The sequence below is a fragment of the Leopardus geoffroyi genome, chromosome D4, assembly GCF_018350155.1.
Source record: "Leopardus geoffroyi isolate Oge1 chromosome D4, O.geoffroyi_Oge1_pat1.0, whole genome shotgun sequence".
Classification (NCBI taxonomy): domain Eukaryota; kingdom Metazoa; phylum Chordata; class Mammalia; order Carnivora; family Felidae; genus Leopardus; species Leopardus geoffroyi.
Window position 1 is genome coordinate 73,194,145 of NC_059342.1, and position 24,145 is coordinate 73,218,289.

The following is a 24,145-nucleotide window of genomic DNA, read 5'->3' on the forward strand; positions in this document are numbered from 1 at the left end:
GTGTTGTCATTTCAGTGCCTCATGGCATGGGAGTCGATTATTCCACTACTACAGGAGAAACCAGAGGCCAAGTAAGTTCCTTCTTGGGACCGAGACTCTTCTACCTACACAGGGCCATGGCACCCCATACCAGGACGTCCCTGTAGTGCCAGAGAGGTGGCACTGAGAAAACAGCCACAGAGTCATCTCTCCTTTGTGTATTTCTCTCCCTTCCCGCCCCCCACCCACCTTTGTCTGACAGTGGTTCTCCGTTAGTATTTATTCCTTGGTGGAGTCTGTAAGGCTATAATCATCTCTCAGCGAAAGAAGCATACCTCCGTGTTGTGAAGGAGCCCATTAAATCTGGAACACTAAGATCTGCAGCTGAGGGACGAGACAACCCAGCTGACGTTCTGACATCTCATTACAGTCTCCTGTTCGGGGACAGCATGGTTGCCTGCGGTGGAAGAGAGCCCGGTTCTTGCTTTTCCAGGACACGAGGAAGGCGGGCACAGAGGGCAGCTCTCGTTTTCCACAGACACACGGGGACTCTGGAATTGACCTGTGTGGGCATCGACTTGTCTCAGCCTAGAAGGGGGTGTTGGCACCTCCACGGAAAGTCCTTAATGTACAGTGGCCTATAGCTGTGAGTGCGGCCTGCTGCCTGCTTGTGACGAGTGGCACTCTTTTGTGGCTTCTGGTTCACCTAGGACCATTTATATCAGCGTCTGTATGCGTCCGTACCCAAATGAGCAAGCCAGTGTCCTTGTCCTCGTGCGATACCTCGGGGAGCCGAGGGGGCAGTGCTCCCCAAACTTGTTTCTGACACTAGAATGCAGTAGATTGGAAACTGTTTTTTGTGTAAAATGGGAGGGGGGGTGCATTTTTCTCTGTGAAGTTCTTCAGTGTTTTTCTGTTGCTTGTTCAGTGTCGTCAGAGTAGAGCTGAGGCCCGTGGTGGGAAGTCCGTGTTGTCTGAGGTCAGAGTAGCTCCCAGTAACTGGGGTCAGTGGGCGTATACTAGGCCCCATCTCCACGTCTGCTCTGTGCCGTCTGCCTTTACCTCACCCAGAACTCCTAATTTAGTGTCTCCTACCACGTCCACCGAGTGTTTGGGCGGCCTTTTGTTGAGAGGCTGGTGTGCTATAGTGACACAGTGGAGGTTCTGGGAACTCCGTGTGCATGTTCCATATGAAGTGCTTTAACCCTCGATAGTCCCTGGTCGGAAAGAAAAGTCGGTACCTGGATGGGCCTCGAAGATGACAAGTGCTAACAGCGAGCCCTTTGCTTCTCGATAAGCTAAAACCTCTTCAACTTGCAGCCACGTTCCCCAGTGACCACTGGCTGCATCTCAAGTCTTCAAACCGACACGAAACCGACGAAGAGGATCTATCTTCCAACTCCTTTTCTTTCCTCCTGAAGTGAAGCTACCTACGCCACGTTTGCGCTCTCCCGTCCGTGGCTCATCTCCCCGTAAAATGATCAACCTGAGCCTCAAAGAGGCAGTTAGTGTTCTTGTCGCGACGCAGCCGGGCCGAGGCGCTGGCGCACACGCGGGTCGTAACCCGCAGGTACCCGGCCGCGTGCAGCGTGTCGAGGTTCCTCCACCCCCTCGCGCCCGCGGCGTTGACCTTGGGTGGCCACTGCTGTGATGCCAGGGGTGCAGCAGTAGGCCGGCGCAGAACAGTTCGGCTCTGTTTCATTCATGTTTTGAGGAAGTCACGGTTTCAGTTAGAACTTTTGTATCCGTCGGTACTTGCCTGCACCGTCAGACCCCCTCACGCCGTTCTCAAATCCTGCGATGTGAATTTTTGTTTGGTACAATTAGAAGTGATTCATCGAAGCAGAAGGGTAAGGACAGGCCATCTAGCCCGAGTGGTGAGTCCGTGTTTCATGCTACCTCTAAGCCATCACGTTGGTGCGGGTATGGATGATGGACGTCTGGGTCCAAGCTGACAGCTTGCTGGTAGAACAGGGTGTATATCCAATAACGGGTTGACGGCCCTCTCTTGATATTTCGTGGAAGGCACTAGACTGACCCAGCAGCGAGCGCTCATCTCCAGGAACGCGCGAAGCCTTGCCTTGTGGAATGCGTGCTTTAAAAACGTTGTCCGGTGTCACGAGTGCTTGGAAAGAAACGTGGAAAGAGTTGATGGGAAGACCAGGATCTCATCTGCCGCTAGTTGCCAAAGCCCAGGAGCATTCCCGTGGAAAGTTTAGTTGGAAAAGAAGGCAACCCTTCAAAACAGTCATGGGGCTCCTCTCTGGGACATATGGGAAGGGAGTGGAGGGGGGACGCAGTCGTTCCTCACGTTATTGGAGGCAGAAGACTAGCTCGGAGGGGACTCGGGCATCTTGCGGCTTATCTTTCTCCATTTGTTTGCCATGTGATGTTTCTGTGCTTTAAGACACCAGGGAGAGCTGGGACACTGACGCCAGAGCTGGGAGAACCAGAATATGTTCCAGGCTCCCCTGGAGAAATGGTCTTGCCCGAGAAGGGACGCTTGCCCCTTCCTTCAGGCTGGCGGCAGATGAGGTGAGGAGGCCCAGGAAGAAGGGACGGTAGGCAGTGAAGGAGGCTCCCCAGGCCTCCCCGACCCCCACGGCTCGTCCAGCCTCTGCGGGTCAGGAGTCCCAGGCATTTGCCCTTTCATCTCTGTGAGCATGAAGGGGATTCCCTGTGAGAAGTGTGACCGGAGACTTCTGTGCCAAAGACTGCCTCGTAGAGGCTTCATCACCCCGTCCTTCTTGGCTCCACAAAGTCGTGGTGCTGAGATCACTGCCTCCTCTCTCATAGTTGTGTCCCAGGAGGCTTTTGCTTGGGGACACGCTTGACCTCAGGCAGACAGACTTGGACAGGTTTTGAGTCTTGGGCACATGGCGGCAGAATGCAGAGTGACGCCTATCAACTGCCTCTCGGGTGCGGGAAGTGAAGGGTTCATTCACCCAGGTTAAAAATCCAGGCTAAGGCAGAAGAGGAGAGAATTCCTAGAAACTGAGCAGATTTTAGAGATGCACTTGATGCTGAAGGGAGCACTTGTGCTTTGTGGCAGATATGGACACTGCGGTCTTCCTTATCATGTGGTGGATCCACAAGGGGATTCTGGGCTACTCTGCCCAAAGCCAAAAAACCTCTGTTCTTCCTGAAGGAGGAGGGAACACGTTTCACAGCCAGGTTTGGGGTTGGGTTTTGTCCTTTGATAAGACTTACTAATGATTCCCAGTGACCTCAGATAAGTGCAATTATGGAGATGATTGGCTCGTATTTCACTGTGCTGCTCGTTGAACTCACCAGTCACCTTCCTTTTGGTGAAACAACAAAAGCCAGTACGACACCGGGGGTCGTGGTGAATGTAACGTTAAGTTTGTCTTCATGCCAAATTTCAGCCACACCTGGAGCGTGTTCTACATGTTGTCGAATTAAATGTTTTACCAGTCGCCATCCACACGAGGGATTTAAATGCACGCTTGCAGCTCATTTCTCGTGAGGCCACCTTTGTTTTGAAGTGACAGGAAGTCCTGCTTTAGAGGAGGGCATGGTGACCTGACTGCCTGTCTGCAAGTGGGGTGTGTCTCTTGGGCCGGTAGGTGTCAGCCTGGGACACACCCAGGGGGCGGGTGACTTGGCCCTGCCGTCAAGAGCATTGACATCGCGGGCCCCTGGCTTTGTTTTCATGCCATTCATTACACTGCAGAGTAGTCCTTCTCTACCCTCTGCCCTGAGACAGGCAGGAGAGAGACATCGCCACAGCCTCCCGGGCCCACGTGGGCCTCGTCTGTTTGGATGTCGGGATGGGGTGACCTGGCCTCTCCTCGGGCTGCGCTGAAGGGTGCTCCCGCTCAGGAGAGGCTGCCTGTGGTCAGGGCAGGGCACAGCAAGCCTGCGGCCCACCTTCCCGGATGCCTACTCTCAAAGGCCCGTGGAAACTGAGTAATCTAATTGTCAGGCTGGAGTAACACTGCAGTCCATCCCCATTTACAAAACATTTTGGGAATTTGGCTTTGCCTTCTCACTTTCAAGATGGCAACAGATTGGACATGGCCTCTTATTTATGTTTTCTCCATTCAGATGGCAGGTGGCATTTATCAGTAAATTCGAGTAAAATGTCATGATGCCCTGGGTCAGACTGACCTATCAAGCTGGATGTGTTGGAGTTGTTCTCTGCTTCCTCATGGGTTTTTTTTTTTTTTTTTTAATTTAGTGCATAAACCAGGAACCTGATTTTTCATCAGCCCACCCAATAGGTGGTTAGCTTTCTGCTTTAAGCATGTCTGGCCTCCCTACAGTCGCCTGGATGAGAGCGTGCACAGAGCTATCTGCGTTAGGAAAGGTGGAGGAAAGGCCTTTGTCACGGGGAGTTTGATTGTTGTTTCTTAATCGTATGTTTGAATTGCATTCCGGGTCTGGCTGTCTAACCCTTTCTATGTGGCAGAAAAATATGTTCTTCAGGCAGTTTTTACTACTATAGATAGCCTGTAAATAAGTACTTTGGAAAAAAATAACAAACCAGTAAGATATTTGTCTTATATAGAAACATTCTGTGTGTTTAGCACTTGAAAATCAACAAATCCAGACTTTTAAAATTGCCACAGACTGTTGAAAGCCTAACTCTACTTTTTGAGAATTGTCAACACCTACTAATATGCCTTATTCTTCAACTAGTGTGTTTTAGATTCTGGATAGAAAGAATTTTTTAGAAACGTAATCAGTTGTTCAGCTTAAATGCTAGAGGTCTAACATAGCCAGTCCTCAGCCCTCTTAAAGAAATAAGAAAGTGAGGTTCATAATTAGGGCTGCCTTTTGGGAAGAGAAAGCTAAGTATTGCTATTGCCAAATGATATTTTTGATAATGTAAGGAAACACAGGGACCACTGAACCGTGTGTGTGTGTGTGTGTGTGTGTGTGTGTGTGTGTGTGTGTGTTAAAGTGTGAAAGATTAACTTAGTGCCTTTTGGCACACTCTTGATTGTAGAGGATATATGGTATCAGCATTGACAAATCACGTAGATACAGAGAACTCTAGATTATGACAATATTAATGGTGTACCCCGATTCTGCGGAACAGTTTTTTAAAAGATAACTGGGGGCGGGGTGGGGGACTCAGAGCAGCGTGTGTCAGATAGAAATTCTCCACAGGTTGAAATGCCAAAAACCTAAAACCCATTGATTCTTTAGTCCATTTCAATAGAGCTTTTACTATTAAAACCAGTGACGGAGTATTGCAACACGCATGTCCCTGGCAATGCCACCCCCTCACCAGGTGATTCTGGGCTTCCTGCATGCCAGGTCAGAGCAGGTCACACCTGTCCCCACCCCTGAGTAACAGGTTGTTCACAGTCTCAGACCAACCCTTCAGTCTCGATGGTACCAGAAGGAGAAAAGGGGGGTGGCTTTTTTCCGCAGTGTGGGAACGGGGAGGGGAAAGCAGATTGCCAACAAGATGAGAATCTGTATGATAAAAAGACACCTGTGTCAGCTGGGCCTTCGTCAAACAACAAACCAGCAGCTGTTAGCAGTCAGCACCACCGCCTGGACACCCCTGAGGTCTGGTCCTGTCCCGTAGGCACCCCCAACCATTGTACTTCCGTGTGCCTGATTCCTCGATGTCCGCGCATTGGGAATGCATTGAGAGATGATGTACATCTGATATATTTCCATAAAATAAACTGCCAGCAACCTTTCTAACTTGTATTTTAACTGTTGAAAAAGAGATTCAAAACTTTTGCTTAGGTCATGTCCAAAGTGTGGACTGTATTTCTTATTTTTAGAGGTCATTCTTCACATTCAAAATTTTAGAAGAACCCCTCCCCCCGCCCAAGGTATTGATGAAGTCCTCCCTCCGTGTAAATGTGTTCTCTTCTCTCCATGCTGCCAATAAGCCAAATCAGAAGCTGTGAAAAAAAAAAAAAATGTGCTCAAGAATGTGTGTGGACGAGAAAGTGATTTATTCCCAGGTCAAAGTCTCTGTTTCATGAAGCTACCAAACTTTAAAAAGAATGTCACCTTTTTCTTTCTTTCTTTGTTATGGAACCCAGAGATTGTAAAAAGAAAAAAAAAAAAAGTTTTGTTGCATTTTTTGATGCTGGCACGAGGTTTTTGTCCACTTTTTTTCATATATCTGTGTATAAAAAAACTCTGTCCATTGTTTACTATGAAATTAGTATTACATTTTGAGGTAAACAAAAGAATTTGTATTGCTTGTTAACTATTAGCTTGTAAATTTAAAAGGTTTCTTTACCTCAATTAACTTAAAGTAATGGACCAATAAACCTACGAATGATGCTTTCTTTACCTTGAATTGTGTTGTCATTTATAACACTTTACACGACAGGAAAACGCGTGTGCCTTGTATTTTGTTTTCTTGTTTTCTCTAAAGAGGTATGAGTTTGCCTGCAAGAATCAGGATATACAGAGCAACAGGAAAAAGATATAATTAACCTATTTTTACTCTACTTCTCCGTAGATTTATCCTCAGTTTACCTTCTACACCCCACAGGTTGGCACCGATTTGGGGAAATGAAGAAACTACCTGGTGTCTGTTCACAACCACTGTGATTGGCGGGCAGCCTGGCAGCCAGCCCAGGTACTTTCGTGAGGATTTCTTCCTACTCTGTCCCATAGCAAAGCACAACATCTTCTCAGTCAGGACCAGTCATTTCCTGATTTTTTTTTTTTTAACTGCCCTGATGCTTTTAAAAAATCTGTTAGGCAAGAAGAAATGCCTGTGGTTCGTTAGGGTGTCAAGAGTGTGTTTCGAAGGGAGACCAGAATGCTCGGTTAATGACCCCAAAGTACTGGAAATGCACTTGAACTTACTGACAGTAGACATCACTAATCCAAGACTACAGTCATACACAATGAGGCAGCAAGGCGGGATAAGAGAGCTTTGGGATCAGATCTCAGCTTTTTCCACTCGTTACTTCTGTGGTTTTAGGCAAGTCCCATTTCTCTGAACTTCAGTGTATTGATCTTTGCAATGAAGTCGTGCTTTCCCTTGGTGGGTTGCTGATGGGATTGGCGATAATGTATATATATAAAGCATCAACGTGTCTGCCAACACTTAGATGACTGGACTGCTCTTACGGGAAGACTCTTCTATTACTTGTTTAGGTATGGCCAACTTAAATATCAAGCATTCCCATAACAATCCTTCCCGTTTGCTTTGTCAAATGAAAATTAAGGGGGGGGGGTATATATTTCTCGTAACTGCTTTAAGAAGGTGATGGAGATAGTAGGCCAGTGGACTGTGGTCAGACTGAAGCCCTGGGGAACAGATGGGAATAGATCATAAAAGTTGTGGCAATGGGCGATAGGAAGGGTGATGAATTTAAGAGATTTCTGTGGTGAGGGGAGGGGATCAGAGATGAGACGGAGTTTTCAAGCCTGGGAGCAGGGAGATGACGTCATTAACTCACACGTGAAAACAATCAGGAGAAAAATGTAAAGGTTGGAGTAGCTTAGATGGTGAGGTGGGAGAATAATTTGGTTTGGAATTATGTTTGAGGAAATCCAGGTGGAGGTGTCGACCAGATTGTTGGAAAAAGTGTTCTGGAATCCCTGAGAGTAGACTAGATTACTTGGGGAACATACCAAGGACAGAGCTTTATGGGCCTCAAGAATTAAGGATGGGGGCGCCTGGGGGGAGACTCAGTTGGTTAAGTGTCTGGCTATTGGTTTCGGCTCAGGTCATGATTTCTTGGTTTGTGGGTTTGAGCCTCAAGTCGGGCTTCACGCTGACAGCACTGAGCCTGCTTGGGATTCTCTCTCCCTCTCTCTCTCTCTTTGCCCCCCTCCCCAAAATAAATAAACTTAACAACAAAAACAAAAAAAATTAAGGATGCAGGAAGAGGAGGAGAGGGACTCAGGGAACATTCTTAAGAAGAGAAAGGCCCATAGATAACATTGGTTCTTAAGCTTGAGGGCTTGTGAAAACACCAATTGTTGGTCCCCACCTCTAGAGTTTGATTGGGATGGAGCCAAATAATTTGCATCTCTAACAGGTTCCCTGGGGATACTGAAGCTGCTGGTTCAGAAACCACACTTTGAGAAGATCAAAGGGGTTAGAACCTCTGTTAGAAGAATTGGTGACCTGGGGCAAGTGGAGAAGGGTCAAAACTGCCACCTTAGTGACAAATTGAAAAGGAGCCAGTGCTGGGGCTTTGAGAGCCCAGCTCAGGTTAAAACCCACAAGCGTATGGTGGGTGAGCGTGAGCAAATAAGGACATGTTTCTGGATGCTCCAAGCCAGCTTTTCAGGAGCAGGAATGGAGCTGCCAATGATGAGATTCATCCGGTTTGGGGAGCCGATCAGGGGCTGGGACAGGAGGCAAGGAGCCAAGAGGAAGGAGCATAATCGGTGAGGATTTAGCAAGGTAAGCTTGGCCTTGAACTCCACTTCCCATCCCACCTCCGCCCATGTGGTCTGTCTCAGGGAGAGGCTCTGCCTTCTTCCTCGTTGCCTGAACCTCAAATCTGAGCACTCTTGCCTCCATCTGCCCCACCCTCTGCAGATCACCTGTCACCAACTCCTGCTGACCGCCAGCTCCCAAGGATTTCTCTAAGTCCCTCTACTGTTCTGCACCTTCACATCTTATCCAAAGTCAGTCTGCCATTGTCCGTCACCTGGGTTACTACCAGACTCTCTGCTCTTGTGTCCTTTCTGCAAGTCTTCTCTCTCCTTCTGCTCCTTCCTGCCCCAGTTCATTCTCAGGGATGCCAGGACGCATTCCATACTCCTGCGTGAAATCTTCCACCAGCTATCCCTGTTACTTTAAAGAGAAACTTTCAGGGCGCCTGGGGTGGCTCAGTCGGCTAATCATCTTGACTTTGGCTCAGGTCATGATCCCATGGTTCATGAGTTTGAACCCCACATCGGGCTCTGTGCTGACAGCTTAGCCTGGAGCCTGCTTTGGATTCTCTGTCACCCTCTCTCTCTGCCCCTCCCCCTGTTGTCTCTCTCTCTCTCTCTCAAAAATAGATAAACATTAAACAAATTAAAGAGAAACTCTTTTTTTTTTTTTAATTTTTTTTTTCAACGTTTATTTATTTTTGGGACAGAGAGAGACAGAGCATGAACGGGGGAGGGGCAGAGAGAGAGGGGGACACAGAATCGGAAACAGGCTCCAGGCTCTGAGCCATCAGCCCAGAGCCCGACGCGGGGCTTGAACTCACGGACCGCGAGATCGTGACCTGGCTGAAGTCGGACGCTTAACCGACTGCGCCACCCAGGCGCCCCGAGAAACTCTTTTTAAGGCTCTATATGTGTATTGTTGTTTCTCCCTACCACTCCAGTCTCCTGGTCTTGATTCTGTCCTTTTGGTACCTGTCCCTCCCCACCTCTTTGCTCCCCTTATATTGAATTCCTATATCAAAAGATATTTTCACCTTCAGGCCTTCCAGCTTGTTATTTCTTCTGCCTGGACTGTCCCTTAACTTCTGGCCTTGGTGACTCCTTATCCTTCCAGGGTTACCGTAGTCCACTTCTTCTGAGAAGCCTTCCCTGCTCTCCTAAACCTGGTTAGATGCTCCCTTATGTTAGCATTTATTATAGGATATGTGGTTGCCAGCTGTTCTGTCTGTTCCACCTGCTGGACAGAACATTCTGTCAGGGCATGAGCAGTCACGTTCTTGCCATTTCTCGGCACCTAGCATGGTGCCAGAAAGGCTTGTTTATTCCCTGCAAGAGATCAGAGGTGTAAACTCTCTGAGCCCAAACGCTTGGAGCTTGAAATGCATTCTCTAGCTTTAAGTTTTACCCCAGTCTAAGAATGCCATGCCTGTAGTTATAGAGGGAGTCTGGCCGGGGAAGAACGATTCACACGCATACGGTAAATGTTGATTTTATTTGGAGGTGAGCCTGTGTTTCTATGTGTAAGTAAAATAGTCTGTAAAAATAGGTACCTCAAAATAAGACGGCTCTTAGCCTATCTCCTCTGCCCTCTCTCTCCACACCGCCCACTTTGGGAAGAAGTATTGTTGACTGAAAATATGCCATATAATAGTCCACTAAAGAAAGTCGTTTGATATTTGCTTCTTAAAAACAACAGTAATGACGGCAGTAAAACTACCCTGAAGCCAAGAGCCTCAGCCCCAAATCTCTCCTGAGTGTTCACAGCTAACAAGGCCTCAGGGAAGAAAGCTAAGTTTTTTTCAAGGTTTTATTTTAATTAAAAATCTATATATATATTGGCTGATGTTCACTGTTGGGAGTTCTTACAAAGCATCCCCTCTGCGCTCCCTCTAGGCTGTTGAAAATGCATGCTTTGGCTTGAGTTTTCCTGGGGGACCCCCAGCACGGCACCCAGGTGACTAGTTAGTGGTACCTTAGAGCCAACTCCTGGAAGAAAAGGGGCTGCTGTCTGAAGCCCTTTATGCGTCTCGTGTGACTACGCACGGCCCCCTGCATCTAACCCTTGGACGTTCACCCTCTACTGTCCCCAGAACCTAACCTCTGACAGGGACGTCTGAAAGCTGAGAAAGTTCTATCACCAAGAAAGTGCTTTTCCCCACCCGCCAGGGACCCTGAGCCAGAGTAGCTCATGCCCAAGCCAACTCCGGCTGGAACCTGGGGTCTTGGAGCAGTGGCTTGCTTTGGTCACCAGCACCCAGTCCCTTCTTTTGACTTCAAAAGAAGCCATTGCTGGTATTTTCAGCTCCTGTCGGTCAGCACCTTCATTTCTCTGCGATGTCTCCATATTGCAGCTATGAGGCTTGTTTGTAGGCCACGATGCTGTAAGAATTACAAGACAAACAGTTGGAATGGGGCAAAGGGTGTGCCTTTTCCTTCCCACCAATGGCCGCCTTTTTATCACCTATAGACTGAGAGGCTCTGACCATTGTCCCCAGAATGTTGTTCTGAGTGGAGAGATGGCCCATTCCAGCCCTATAATATCTCAAGCCCTTTGCATCTACATTTTCCTTTTCCTGAAATCTCTCTCCATCTCACTACTGCCTGATGAACTCCCACGTGTATTTCAAGATCAAAATTGGGCTAATCCAAGCAGAATTCGCTGCCTCATCTTCTGTCCTTCCATAGCCCCTTTATCTGTTCCATAAATTCTCATTACATTGTTTTCAAATATTTGTAAAAAAAAAAAAAAAAAAAAAAAAAGGGAGGCCTGGGAATTAGGAGCTCTGACTTGAAGTCTCGGATCTGTGTGACCTTTGGCATGTCCTTCCACCTCTGGGATCCTCGGTTTTCTCATGAGCAACCTTTCTAGGAACCTCAGTTTCTAGGCTACAGCAACCTCTTCCTGACTGATGGTCAACACCTGGAAGCCGCTGGATGGGGTGCCAACTTAAGTCCAAACCTTCTAAGGGAAAGCTTTGTGGGAACTTCCAAAATCTCTGATGTCCCACCTTCCATGAGTCCCAGAGCTCTACAGGGAGGAACACGCACTGTACTTGAGACAAAACTCATTGTATTAAAGAGCTGGCAGGAAAGTCCAGATGTGGGCTGACACCAGGTCGCAGCCCTGCCTCTGCGGCTGACCCCCACTGTAGACCCCAGTAGCAAAGCCAGGTGGCGATGGCCAGCCACTGCCTTCATGGTCAGCCGACAGGCAGCTCTGGGATACGGATGGCCAGCAATGCTGGCTAGTAGGTGCCACACCCTTCCAACAGATCGTTCATTAAACAAATACTTTTTGAGTACTTCTTACCGGCCAGGCTCTCTGCTGGACACAGATGATATGTGCTGAGCCAAACGGCCATGGTTCCTCCCCTCAGGGAGCCTACAGTCTGGTGGGCAAGCGTATGAAAAGATAACCCCTAACCGTCAACGATCAGGCTATGAAGGAAAATGGAGGAAGCTTTGGGAGCATATGATAAAAGGACCTAATTTAGATTAAGAAAGGGATTTGTCTCAAAAGCTTTTTGAGAAAATGCTGCTTAAGACCACATCTAGTTGGGTTAAGAAGGAGGCATGGGCGCAGAAGGGGGAAGAGCATGAGGGGTCGCTCCTGGGGCTGACACCTGGGGTCGCGGAGGGTGGTTAGTGACAGAAACAGAAATTACGGAGGTTGGCAAAGCCAGGTTACAGAGGACCTTGTGGTCCATGGGAAGACATTGGGTTTGTATCCTAACAGCGGTGAAAGCCAAGAGCAGAGCTTTGAGCAGGAGATGATGTGATCTGTTTAAACGCTTGAAGGAAATTGCTCTGGGCACCTGGTGGAGAGAGGATGGGAGGGAACAAGCGTGGACATGGGAGGAATGGTCCAGAGGCTAATCTGGTCGTTCAAGTGCTCTGGCCTAGGGGTGATAGCAGTAGTGATTTAAAAAAAAAAGGATGAATTTGAGGACTGTTTTGAAGGTAGAGTCAGTGAGGCCTGACGGATTGGAGGTGTGGGAGACGAAGATGAGGGCAGACTTCGGTGACAGTTCCTCCCCCGGGTGAGTGGTGGTGCCATATAGGGAGGCGGCAAAGGCTGGAGGGAGAGCAGGCGTAGGAAGGCGTCAAGAACCCAATTTTGGAAACTCAGGTGGTAATTTGAAGTCTTGAAAGTGCTTTAGATTGCTTCGAGAGAGCATATGAAGCGAGAACCCAGAGCAGAGCCCCAGAGAATCTTCCATTTGGAGGTGTGTAGAGAAGAAGTGATGAGGTGCAGAGAAAGCCCAGTGACGGCCAAGAGCGAGCACGGGTGCTGGGGCCGCGGAGAAATCACGTGGGGTGAGATGAGGGCTGAGCGAGTCCACTGGATCCGGCTTTGAAGAGTGGTCGGCGGCCCTAGTGAGAAGAGCGCTGCTGGTCGAGGGGGGACCTCGGACGTCTGGGCTGAGAAGTGAGTGGGCGGTGAGGACGCAGGCAGCAGGTGCACACGAGCCTTTGCAGAAGCTGACCGTGAGGAGGAGGTTGGGGAGAGAGAGAGTGGCCGCTCGCGTGTCCGTTCCGGTAAGAATTCAGGAGAGCGCAGCTAGCCCGCGGAGGGAGCTCTCTAAGGAGACGGCACAGGTGGCACCCTGGCACCTGGTGACTCTACTTAGAAGCAGTGCGGTGTAGAGGATCAGAGACCGCCTGCGTTCAAATCCTGTCTCTGCCACTTACGGGCTCTGAACCTTTGACAAGTTACGTGATACCTCAGCGCCTCTGTATCCTTATTTGCAGAACAGTAATAGTAATTATGTCAGAGGGCTTTGGGGGAAGATTAAATTCATTAAAACATTTTAAGTAGTAGCTGGCACATGATAAGAGCTAGTTACAGGGTTGCTATTATTATTGCTAAGAAACAGGTGGGGAGGGAAGAGAGGGATAGAGTGGCAAGTGGGTTGAGGACGGGCAGAGCCAGAAAGTTCTTTCTTCAGCATCGCCCAACTGCAAGGAGAGCAAGAGGGTGGGGCGCCTGGGTGGCTCAGTAGGTTGCTCATCTGACTTCGGACAGGTCATGATCTTGCAGTCCGTGGGTTTGAGCTCCGCGTCGGAGCTGACAGCTCAGAGCCTGGAGCCTGCTTTGGATTCTGTGGCTCCCTCGCTCTCTGCCCCTCCCCCACTTGTGCTTTGTCTCTCAAAAAAGAAATAAACATTAAAAAAAAAAAAAAAGGAGCAAGCAGGAGAGGGCAGGTTCTCACAGTCACGTGAAATGGGCTCACTCTGGTACCAGGCAGGCCTGGGTCACGGTCCCTTCTGGCAAGCAGGCTGTTGGCAGCTCTGACCCAGGGACCCCTCCTCCCCGCCTTCTGCCTCCACTGTGTCCTCTGCCTCCCTGCTCTGACCTGCCTTCCTGGGCTTTTATGTCATTGGAACGTAGCTTTTCTTTCTGTGGTTAGAAAGCTCTACTGGTTTTCCCTGTCGCTGTCACTTGATGATTGATGGTTCAGCCTTGGCCTCTGCTAGCTGTAAGAGTTTTTCAGGATCTCGTTTATTTAGTGACTTCACGGAAGGGAAAGGTAATGGAAACACTCCCTTTATACCAGAGTCCTCAATCTTGGTTGTATATTCGAATAACCCGGAGAGCTTTAAAAAAAAAATTTTTTTTTTTAATGTTTTTATTTTTGAGAGAGACAGAGACAGAATGTGAGTGGGTGAGGGGCAGAGAGAGAGGGAGACACAGAAGCAGAAGCAGGCTCCAGGCTCTGAGCTGTCAGCACAGAGCCTGACACGGGGCTCGAACCCACGAGCTGTGAGATCATGACCTGAGCCCAAGTCAGACGCTCAACCGACTGAGCCACCCAGGTGCCCCCCGGAGAGCTTTTAAAAAGGCCTGGGCCCAGGCTGCTCTCCCGATCAACCGAGTCAGAATCTCTGGGGGTGGGATCCAGACATCAGTGATTTTTTCAGCCTTTCTAGGTGATTCCAGCATACAGCGAATGAGGCTTTATTTGCACATGTGTCTGTTTACTGCTGAATGGCCACAAGACAGGGAAATAATTAGCAATTACTTAACGTGCCTCATTCACATAAGCACTCAAGTACTTAACTGATACAAGATTCTGTCCCTGCATCTGTGATATAAGACTCTGTGCACGGGAAGTATAACCAAGTCCAAGTGCGTGTTACACAGAGCACTGGGGTGAGACGTTCAAGGGCGGCCCACCTCCTTCATGTGCCCTGAAGTCTCTTAACAAAGGCACAGGATCCCACTTAGTACGCACACGAAGCAACGAAACTGTGGGAAGGAAAACGACTGTTGCTATTTTCTCATGGCTTTCATTTGTTCGTTTACATCTCTAGCTGTGCCACCCATTAGTCAGACTGGTTTTCTTTTGTCTTCGTTTGTTTGTTTGTTTGTTTGTTTAGGTTAATGAGAATATTTCGCCCGTGTGCCAAATAGGGCTGGGTAAACTTCCAAGTGGCACAGCTACTAATCCATTACTCGGACAAAAAACTGGGGCTCCTGACAGATTTTCATTGCGTGCTAAGTCTTGGTAGCTAAGCCCAACCCACTCAGCCAAGACTCGCATGAAAATAGGGGCACAGGAAAAGGCCTAAGGGCTGGGCAGTCTGAGGACAGGTCTGGCTCAGTCCCACACCTTGAAAAAATGAGAACTGGGCCAAGAAGGCCCTCATAATCATGCCGCTGCTTACACAGATTCTCAGCTGCTTGCCTGCCTTCCTTCCTCCCTTCCTTCCTTCCCTCCATTCCCCTCCCTCCCTCCTTCCCTTCCTTCACTTCGAATCTTTCTTTTCTCAACTACGAAATAGAGCAAAGAGCCTTCATTATTGATGGCTTCTGTCTAAGGAGGCTCAACCTTCTATGTAGGCAGGGACCTACATTACGATGTGATGTGAGAATTCCAACAAGGGTCTTCCCCCCCATCCACTTCCCACTTCTTTCGACCTGCCTTCAGTTATTTTCTATTCTGCTGCCTGTAATGCCACCATTATTGATGTGTAGACTTCTCTGTGCTACCAGGCAGACCCTTTAAAAATGCAAATCTTTGGGGCGCCTGGGTAGGTAGGTCAGTAGGTTAAGCTTAAGCGTCCGACTTCAGCTCAGGTCATGACCTCACAGTCTGTGAGTTCGAGCCCCTCGTCGGGCTCTGTGCTGACAGCTCAGAGCCTGGAGCCTGCTTCGGATTCTGTGTCTCCCTCTCTCTCTGCCACTTCCCTGCTTGCTCTCTGTCTCTCTCGCTCTCAAAAATAATACACATTAAAAAAAATTAAATAAAATAAAATGCAAATCTTTATCAAATCCCTCACATGTTACGGTGGGTAGGTTTATTGTATTCCTTTCTCCTCTGGTGGGAGTGATACAAGCCTGAGAGGACCTCACTAAAGGAGAAGGGGTAAACAGGCCTAAACAGGTTGAAGCTGTGCTGTCTAATGTAGTGGTCACTAGCTATGCCAGCCGCTCAACACCTGAAATGTGTTCAACCTGGGTCCAAACTGAGATGTGCCATCAGCATAAAACACGTGCCAGATTTCAGAGACTTAGTGAAAACAAACAAACAAACAAACAAACAAACAACTCATTGATTAATTTTGTAAATTGATGACATGTTGGAGTGGTATTTTGGATATGCTGGGTCAAGTCCAATGTGTTACTAAAATTAATTTCACCCGTCTTCCCATTTTTAAACGTTATGAGACAGTTTAAAATCACATACATGGCTTGCTCTTAGGACTCACGCTGGACAGGGCTGGTCAAAGACCATCTTGGTGATGTCCCAGGCTAGTGCTCTTACCGTGGAACCAGACTGCCTCTCTTGGGCTTCTCCAGCCTTCCTCCTGCTTGTTATCTCCCTGACCTGAGTGTTCTTATTTTACAAATGAGACGACTCCCCCACAGAGATCAAAGGAATTGCTCAAGTCCTACCAGGAGCTCCCACAGTCCAGGGGCATGTGAGATTCCGGGGCACTGCCAGGTGCCCAGCCCTTGGAGGGCGTGGAGAGAATACTAGGAAGTGAGGCAGGATGATTCTCCTCTAAAAGGACCTCAGAAAAGACGTTGGAGTGTTTCAAGAGGATATCTAATCCCAGCCTCTAATCAAAGGGAAGTATAAAACTGCCAGGAAGTAACCAGCTGATTGTGGCCCTCTATTCATTATTTACGAGTTCGGGGGTTTCCCAGATTGGCAGATTATTAGCTTGGGAGAACAGGAGGACTTCTTATTTATGGGAGAGCCCACTCAGAACCCACTGCATAAATGCTGCAAATAAATAATTCTTTATGATAATAGACTGGAGAGGGTCCAAGAGGCCCTGACCTAAGCCCAAAAGCCCCAGCCCAAACCAGACTCTCCTTTCTTACCCAATCGGGATGATGGCCAGGAAGGAGAGAAAGGAGGAGAGAGCAAAACAGGTGCCCACGAACTTCTCCATGGTGAGCTGATAGATCTTGTTGTACACCGTGGACGTCACCACCCCAGTCAGAGCCAGGGACAGCTGCAGGATGACGAACACCTTTCCTGTGGAAGGGACAGAGGTTACCAGGAAGATATGTTGCTGTCCCTTCCATTTTAGCTGCTAGCCGAGTCTCTAGGGAGCTCTCGGGAGACTCCGCATCCTTCCCAGGGCCGCCTCTCAGTCTTGGCTCGTTCCAGCGGGACTCCTGGCTCCGTCGGCTGCATCTTCCTGCAGCCTGCGGGTAGCAGTGTCCTCCTTTGACGGTGGCTTTTCAGTGACCGACTTTCTGAGTCTCTCCCATCCTCCTGTTTTCACCCCCTCTGCTCTAATGGACACCGGAGTGTTCCTAGAGTATTCAAGGCTGCTTCTGGCACCGTCTCATGGGCCTTTTGCAAGTCCGAACCCTATGCCTCAAGCCAAGCAGCTCTGAAACCGGCCGGGCAGAGAACTTCTGAGAGATTCCTTTCACTCACCATAAGAGGAGTCCTTTATGAGTTTGGACATTGCCGATCGGATGGTTGTGACGGGGATGAGAGCGAACAGCATGACAGCTCGAGCTGGAAAGAAATCACAAGAGAACACTCCTCGTCGTGCCCAGGCTTGGCCAAGGAGTCAATCGGAAAAAGCAAAAGCCTCACCAGGAACCTCCCCCTCTCCCCACAATCCCCATGGGCTTGCCCCGCAGGGAGTGGTTTCTCCGCCTGCAGGCTGACACCCTCTCCGGGGCGGGCTGAGCCCCTGAGCTCTGACAGTGCCATAGATGCCGCAGACCCATCTGCGAGGTGGCAGGGCACAGCTGGCACGGTGACGGGTAGTGAAGGGTGTCTTCGTCGGCAGAGTTACGTGGCATCTAGGGAAGTAGACCTGATGTCACGGGAGTGACTTTAGGCTCCTCTCCTTGTCCCTGGGACAGAGGTGTCTTCTGTCGCCATTCATGAAGCCCTCTGGTAGACAGTGCCAGGAACTTTGGCAAACTGCATCCAGGAGTGTATACCACACATACAGCCGCCACCACCTTTCCTTCTCACATGCCTTATTCCTAATCCCAATGTGCTGTGTGTTTAAGTGTGGGGGGGGGGAGGGGGGGACAAAGGTAGAGGTGGTGGGAGGGGAAGGGGAGAGGGGTACTCTGGCTTTTGCACGTGGCCCGTGTATCTGGGAGTCGGCCAAACCTAAGTTGCCATTTTGTTAGGTGTCTTCTGAGATGTGTGACCTCAGCCAAGGGAGAGCCTCTGATAACCGTGTAGAGTTGTTTTTTTCTAATGTGTTAGCCACTGGCCACGTGTGACTATATGAGTTAATTAAAATCAAATCAAGTCAAATTGAAAATTCTGTTCTTCAGTTGTGCCAGCCACATTTCAAGTGCTCAATAGCCACACATGGCTAGCGGCTGCTTTTATCAGACAGACCAGATTTAGGACATTTCTATCAGTGTAGAAAGTTCTATTCCAACATTGGTCTAAAGAGCTCTCTGGGGGCGCCTGGGTGGCGCAGTCGGTTAAGCGTCCGACTTCAGCCAGGTCACGATCTCGCGGTCCGTGAGTTCGAGCCCCGCGTCAGGCTCTGGGCTGATGGCTCAGAGCCTGGAGCCTGTTTCCGGTTCTGTGTCTCCCTCTCTCTCTGCCCCTCCCCCGTTCATGCCCTGTCTCTCTCTGTCCCAAAAATAAAATAAACGTTGAAAAAAAAAATTAAAAAAAAAAATAATAAAAAAAAAAAAAAAAAAAAAAAAGAGCTCTCTGCTTGTGGTTGTCCGACCTGTGTCCTCAGGTGGAAACTTCATTCTGCTTCCTTGAAAGAATTTATTACATTGGTTGTGGAAGGCATTTGTGCCTTTTTTTAATCCATTTTTGAATAGCCCATGCTTGGCCCCAAATGACTTTAATTAAGGGACCTTTTCAGCCTGATTACCTTAATGTTTTATCCCTTTAAAATTGGAGAGAAGAAATCCAACCCCGTCTCCGAAGGCCAACCTGAAACCTTCCTTCCTGACCACGGGCCCCACCGACCAACCTCCGCTGACTTCCTAGAGCCACAGGCATCACTCTGAGGCCACTTCGGCAGGTAACACAGATGACCCAGTAGACAGTACAACTCAGATGAACTCAACTGCACATGATCCTGTCTCCCCCATAACTTCCTAGGCAGGGGGTATGGCCTGAGCTGGGGACACCCGGACCACAGCATCCCTGGTGTCGGCCCCACGACTCAAGGGGCCGGCCGTGTCCTCGTCCTGCCTCCCCGAGAATGCCAGACTCACCAATGTAGAACATGTATGTCTCTTTCACGAAAGCCAAGAGGAGGGCTCCCGACCCAAAGGAGACCATCCCAATCACGATCATAGTGGTGTCCCGGAAGCAGCGGGAGAAGAGCAGGACGCCCAGGAAGCTGGTGATGAAGGTGATGTACCCGGCTGCCATACCATAGCCCACCTGCACTTGATTCCACCTGAGAGGCTCCCTGAGCACAAAAAGGGGCATCACGTCCACGGTGCCCACCACTGCCAGGTCATATATGACGGCACCCACAAAGAGCAGGGCGATGACAGTCTTTTTGGGCACTGCTTTCCCGGGAGACGGAGGGTACCCCTCCACACCCTGCTTGTCTGACTGATCGGGATCCAGGGTACGATACGTGCCAATTGTGCCTGACACCGTATCCACAGCGGGGAGTGCCGTCCTGGGACTGGCCGTCGACTCGGGGACCTTCAGTACCAAGAGGCTGTACACAAGTGCAAAAGTGGCACAGCTCACGCTGCAGGCCGTCAGCACCAGGCCCTGCCCCGAGTGGTGCCCAGTCATCTGCTTGAAGAGGTGCCCCGAGGCCATGCTCCCGCAGAATCCCGCCAGGCCCAGGATCAGGTCGAGGAGGATGAGGCGCAGGGAGCGGCGGTCCTCGGAGGAGCCCAGGGATCCCAGGGCCATGACGCCCGACCAGAAGGCGGAGAAGCCGCCGCACAGCCCGTTCAGCGCCGCCGCCCCGTACAGCACCTCCACGGGCCAGTCCAGCAGCACCTTGAGCAGCAGCCCCAGGCGGGAGAGCAGGAAGCCCAGGAGGGACACGCAGATGGAGATCTTGCGGTGGTAGCGGTCGCTGAGCCAGCCCAGCCCGTAGGCGGACAGCAGGGGCGTCAGGCCCGCCACCAGGTTGTAGACGATGTAGAAGTTGGAGATGGCCCTCTGCTGTTCGTCCTCCAGAGCGTCCCGGGGCGACGGGCTGGCGCTGTGGTTGGAGGAGGCCCCGGCTCCGAAGGACGCCTTCACCACGAGGAGCAGCCCCGCCTCGTAGAGGGAGGCGGCCACCTGCGTGGACGCCACCACGGGCTCGATCAAGGTCCTCACCCGGAGGCGAGGCAGGGGGCCGCTCCACGGGCAGGTGGCCTCGGGGCCCATGAGGGCTCTCGGAGACGGGCCGGAAGGGCTGGCCGGACTCGGTGCGGGCGCGACTGTGCGCGGTGCTCCCGGGTGCGCGCGGGACGGGGCCGAGCCGGGGCGCGTGTGACAGCGGCCGACCCTGTGCCGGTGACCCCCGGGCACGGCCACTCCTCCCGGCCTTTTAAGGCCGCGCCCCGCCCCCGCCGGCCGAGCAGGGCTAGCGGCCGCCCAGGAAGCCGGGCGCCGGGGAGCGCACCGCCCGTTTCGGCCCCCCGCGTCGCCACCCTCCGGTCGCCGCGTCACGCTGCTCCGGCGAGCGCGGCCGCCTGACGAGGGCCGATTGCCCCACAGCCAGGCGTGCCCCGACCTTCCCCTAGCTTGTCCCGGCGGCCGGGGCTGAGACCCCCTCCCCCCACCCCCTCCCGGCAGGGAGCAAGATTCCACTGTTCCTGGAGGGCAGGTCTGGGCGCGTGGTGGGGAGGGCCTAGGATTCTGCCTGGGTTCGGGGCTTCGGTGTGAGGTTTTATTTTATTGGGTTTAAAAGCAACAGGGGACCCGTGTTGCTTGCTGTAGGGATCTGGGTAGCAAGACTTTGAGAGAAGCGCCACTATCTCTGTGAGATGTTGATTGCAGCTCTTTTGGATGAAAACCCAGCAGTGGGATCCCACGATCATACGGTCGGTCTAGGTTTAATTTTTTGAGGAACTCCCATGCTATTTTCCATAGAAGCTGCACCGTTTTGCATTCCCACCAACAGTGCACAAGGCTTCCAATTTCTCACACCCTCACTAATACTTGTTGTCTTGTTATCTTCTTTCTTTTTTTAATGATAGGATAACCATCCCGACAGGTGTGAGCGATTTCTCGTTGTGGTTTTGATTTGCATTTCTCTGATGATGAGTGATGTTGAGTATGTTTTCATGCTGGTTGGCCACCTGTGTGTCTTCTTTGGAGAACTATCTATTCAGGTCATTAACTCATTTTCAATGGGCTAATAACCCAACTAATAATTGGGCTATTAGTTTGTTTTTGTTTTTGTTCTTACAATTAAATTGTAGGTGTTCTCTATATATTCTGGAGATTAGCCTCTTATCAGTTGGAAAGTGTGCAATATTTTCTCCCATTTTGTGGGTTGTGTTTCACTCTGATGTTTCCTTTGCTGTGTAGAAGCTTTTTAGTTTGATGGAGTCCCACTTGTTTATTTTCAGGATCTCGAAGAGATGTCCGTACTCCTGTGTTCACTGCAGTATTGTTCACAATAGCCAAGATGTGGAAATAACCTGAATGTCCACCGATGGATGAATGGATAAACAAAATGTGATATGTGTGCATACAATGGAATACTATTCAGCCTTTAAAAAGAAGGAAATTGTGCAATTGGTGACATTTATGAAACTTGAGGACATTATGCTAAGTGAAATGAGCAAGTCATAGAAAAACAAATACTGCGTGATGTCACTTACATGAGGTATCTAAAATAGCCAAATTCACAGAGTCAAAGAGTGGAATGGTGGTTTCAGAGGTGGAGGAATCACTAATCAATGGCATAAAGTTTCTGTCAAGCAAATAAAGAATCTCCAGAGGTCTGCTGTACAACATTGTACAATATGTTATATACTTAAAAGTTTGTTAAAACTCTCGTGTTAAGTGTTCTTACCACAATTAACAAGCAAGCAAGCAAGCAAACAAACAAAAAGTCCAAACAAACAAAACCTCAGGAGAAGCTAGGCTCAGCCCTTTGACCAAGCCAAAGGCCTCTGGGAGAACAGTCCCGCTTCGAGTGCCTGCACTGGCGGGCCTGGAGTTAGCATGTGCCCCAGCCTGCAGGATCCAGCCTCAAACCTCAGGGCCAAGGGACAGACAGAGAGGTCCTGCCAGCCCTAGGTGTCCCTCCAGATGACAAGACTCTCTGGCAGGGGGTAGATCCCACCAGAAAGAAGAGAGTCGTCTGCTCCCGAATAAAATCCCCAGGACCCTTTCTGTTTCCTTGCAATTGCTCTTCCGTTTCACGGGCTCGCTGCCCTGGATTGGCCTGAGCCCTCTGCTACTCTGGCTGCCTTGCTTCCTCCTTTAAGTGCACACTTCTGCAAAAAGGATCAGGCTGATGGGTGGTGCAGGGGCAAAAATGTACCAAGAAGGGAGCGCCTGGGTGGCTCAGTCGGTTAAGCGTCCAATGTCAGCTCAGGTCATGATCTTACGGCTCATGGGTTCAAGCCCCACGTCAGTCTCTGAGCTGACAGCCTGAAGCCTGCTTCGGATTCTGTGTCTCCCTCTCTCTGCCCCTCCCCCATCGTTCTCTCTTTCTCTCTCTCTCTCTCAAAAATAAATAAACATTAAAAAAAATTTTTTTTAATGCCCCAAGAAGAAAGACGCTTCTTCAGGGTCACTGCAGGGATGGAGAGTCAAAACACACAACCCGTCTCCTTGTCTGTTTGGCCCCGACACAGCCATGGCAGCATGGACCAGCAGGACCCTGAAGCCGCACATGGGAGACTCAGGTGTGCAGGGAGCATTTATAAAGTCAAACAGATAATGTATTCATGGAAGGAGGGACTAAACTCTAAATGAGTTTGTGCAGATATGTTTGCCTTGTAACTGAACTATAATCTTCTGTTCCCCTCCCGGTCACTGCTCAGCCCTTTGTGTCTGACCCAGACAACTCTGCCTTCTGCAAATAGACCCATCTCCCATTAAGATGTGCCCTGCAGTCCCCCTCAAAGCTTTCTCCCTTCTTCCTCCCCTTGCCTAGGCCCACCTTGGGAGGTGCCGGTTTCACCCAGCCCATGCCTGGCTCTCCCACTCCATTCCTAACCCTGTTTTTTCAGAGGCTGCAGCGAACCAGTTCAAGCCAGCCTGTCCCTGTGCGGTGCAGAGGCTCCAGGGGATGGGTAGGTTACGGGGAAATGGTATTCAGCAGTCAGATATGCCCATGAGAATGGCAACCTGAACTGTATGGGCCACTTTGGCCATTTCATCAAGCAGTCTGTCTACTCTTGGGGTTGCAGACTCTAGAGGGTAGACTTTATCCTCCCTGGGAGGGTCCATGTTGTCTCAATTCTTCTCATCCTCTTGTGTAACTAAGGAAATTTGAGGGGCCTCTGAGAGATTCCCCCCGGATCTAGGACAGGTCATCATGATGCTAGCCAGCCCCGGGACCCTCCAACCTTGGACCTCATCCTCTGACCCGGAAATGAACTAGACCCGGGGCAGTCTGTATTTCTGCCAGTTTTGGCCACTCTAGTTTGGATTCTATTTTCATCATGTCCCACTACCCCCTCCATCTCTGACTGTAGGCTCCAGCTCAGTTAGTGCCTGGCCATCCTAGACTGTTAGCAGGGTATGGCCCTTGAGCCAAGTTGAACCCTGACCCTGCCACTTTAGTCTCTAGCTCAAGGTTGACTTTATTAAAGTACAAAAGTCACACTATTTGAGGAGAAAGGGACTTAAAAAAAAAAAAAAAGAGGAGCAGCTAATATTTACTGAGCCCTTACTGTGTTCTAAGCACTTTACAGGAATGAATGAATGTAGTCCTCCCAAGAAGTCCATAAGCTAGTCTATCACTTCATTTTATGGTTGGAGAAACTGGGGCCAGAGAGGTTAAGTAATTTGCACAAGGCCACACAGCTAGTAAGTTGGGAAGTCAGTATTTGGCACTAGTCTTTGCAAGCCTATAGCTATTGGGAAAATACAAGCACTAGGGAATTTATTTGAGGGTGCCCTCTCAACCAGCACAGGAATGTGGAAAGGAGCAGAAACACCTTAGTCATCATGTAATTATTATTGATCAACAGTGTATTACATAAATGGAGAGGAACAAAGGAGTGGATGGAACTTTATTCATCAAATGTATATCCCAGGCACTTCACAATCAAGTTAGGAAACACTTCTGTTTTCTTAACGGATGGCTCCAAAATTCACTTTAGAAAGGAACGGTGTTTGTTGGGAAAACACCTTAGATCGGTTAGAAGGTGAAATCCCCAGGCCTGGGTTTCAGCTATGGACGAGGCTCCTGAGAG

At 49.8% G+C, this 24,145-nt stretch overlaps 2 protein-coding genes across 6 annotated transcripts in view; one reads left to right on the plus strand and one right to left on the minus strand.

Moving 5' to 3' along the window:
- Positions 1–6,270, plus strand: part of SNX30 (sorting nexin family member 30) — a 116,016-nt gene extending 109,746 nt beyond the window's left edge. For 2 of the 4 annotated variants that reach the window (XM_045470082.1, XM_045470083.1), the window contains exons 9-10: positions 16–71; positions 242–3,439. In XM_045470082.1, the coding sequence (XP_045326038.1) occupies positions 16–71; positions 242–281 (96 nt within the window). In that variant the 3' untranslated portion in view covers positions 282–3,439. Of the gene's footprint in view, positions 1–15; positions 3,440–4,180 lie in introns of those variants that run through there. The other 2 variants (XM_045470084.1, XM_045470085.1) reach the window with 2 other exon arrangements.
- Positions 6,271–9,801: 3,531 nt separating this feature from the next.
- SLC46A2 (solute carrier family 46 member 2) lies at positions 9,802–20,522 on the minus strand. 2 transcript variants are annotated; one of them, XM_045468391.1, is made up of 4 exons: positions 19,016–20,522; positions 17,232–17,315; positions 16,664–16,820; positions 9,802–10,707 (listed from the first exon to the last, which is right to left on the minus strand). In XM_045468391.1, the coding sequence occupies exons 1-4, from the start codon at positions 20,145–20,147 to the stop codon at positions 10,680–10,682; spliced, it is 1,401 nt and encodes a 466-aa protein (XP_045324347.1). In that variant the 5' UTR covers positions 20,148–20,522; the 3' UTR covers positions 9,802–10,679. The 2 variants fall into 2 exon arrangements, with proteins under 2 accessions (XP_045324347.1, XP_045324348.1); XM_045468392.1 differs by lacking the exons at positions 16,664–16,820; positions 17,232–17,315 and having other exon boundaries at positions 19,016–20,286.
- Positions 20,523–24,145: the final 3,623 nt, after the last annotated feature.

What these genes read in the sequence shown, in the direction of transcription:
- SLC46A2 (XM_045468391.1), bottom strand. Translation starts at nt 20,147, where the DNA reads ATGGGCCCCGAGGCCACCTGCCCGTGGAGCGGCCCCCTGCCTCGCCTC. An exon ending in CATAAAGGACTCCTCTTATG is followed by an intron (nt 16,821 to 17,231) that starts GTGAGTGAAAGG and finishes TCCCTTCCACAG; the next exon opens with GAAAGGTGTTCGTCATCCTG. An exon ending in CTGGCCATCATCCCGATTGG is followed by an intron (nt 10,708 to 16,663) that starts GTAAGAAAGGAG and finishes TAATTCTTACAG; the next exon opens with CATCGTGGCCTACAAACAAG.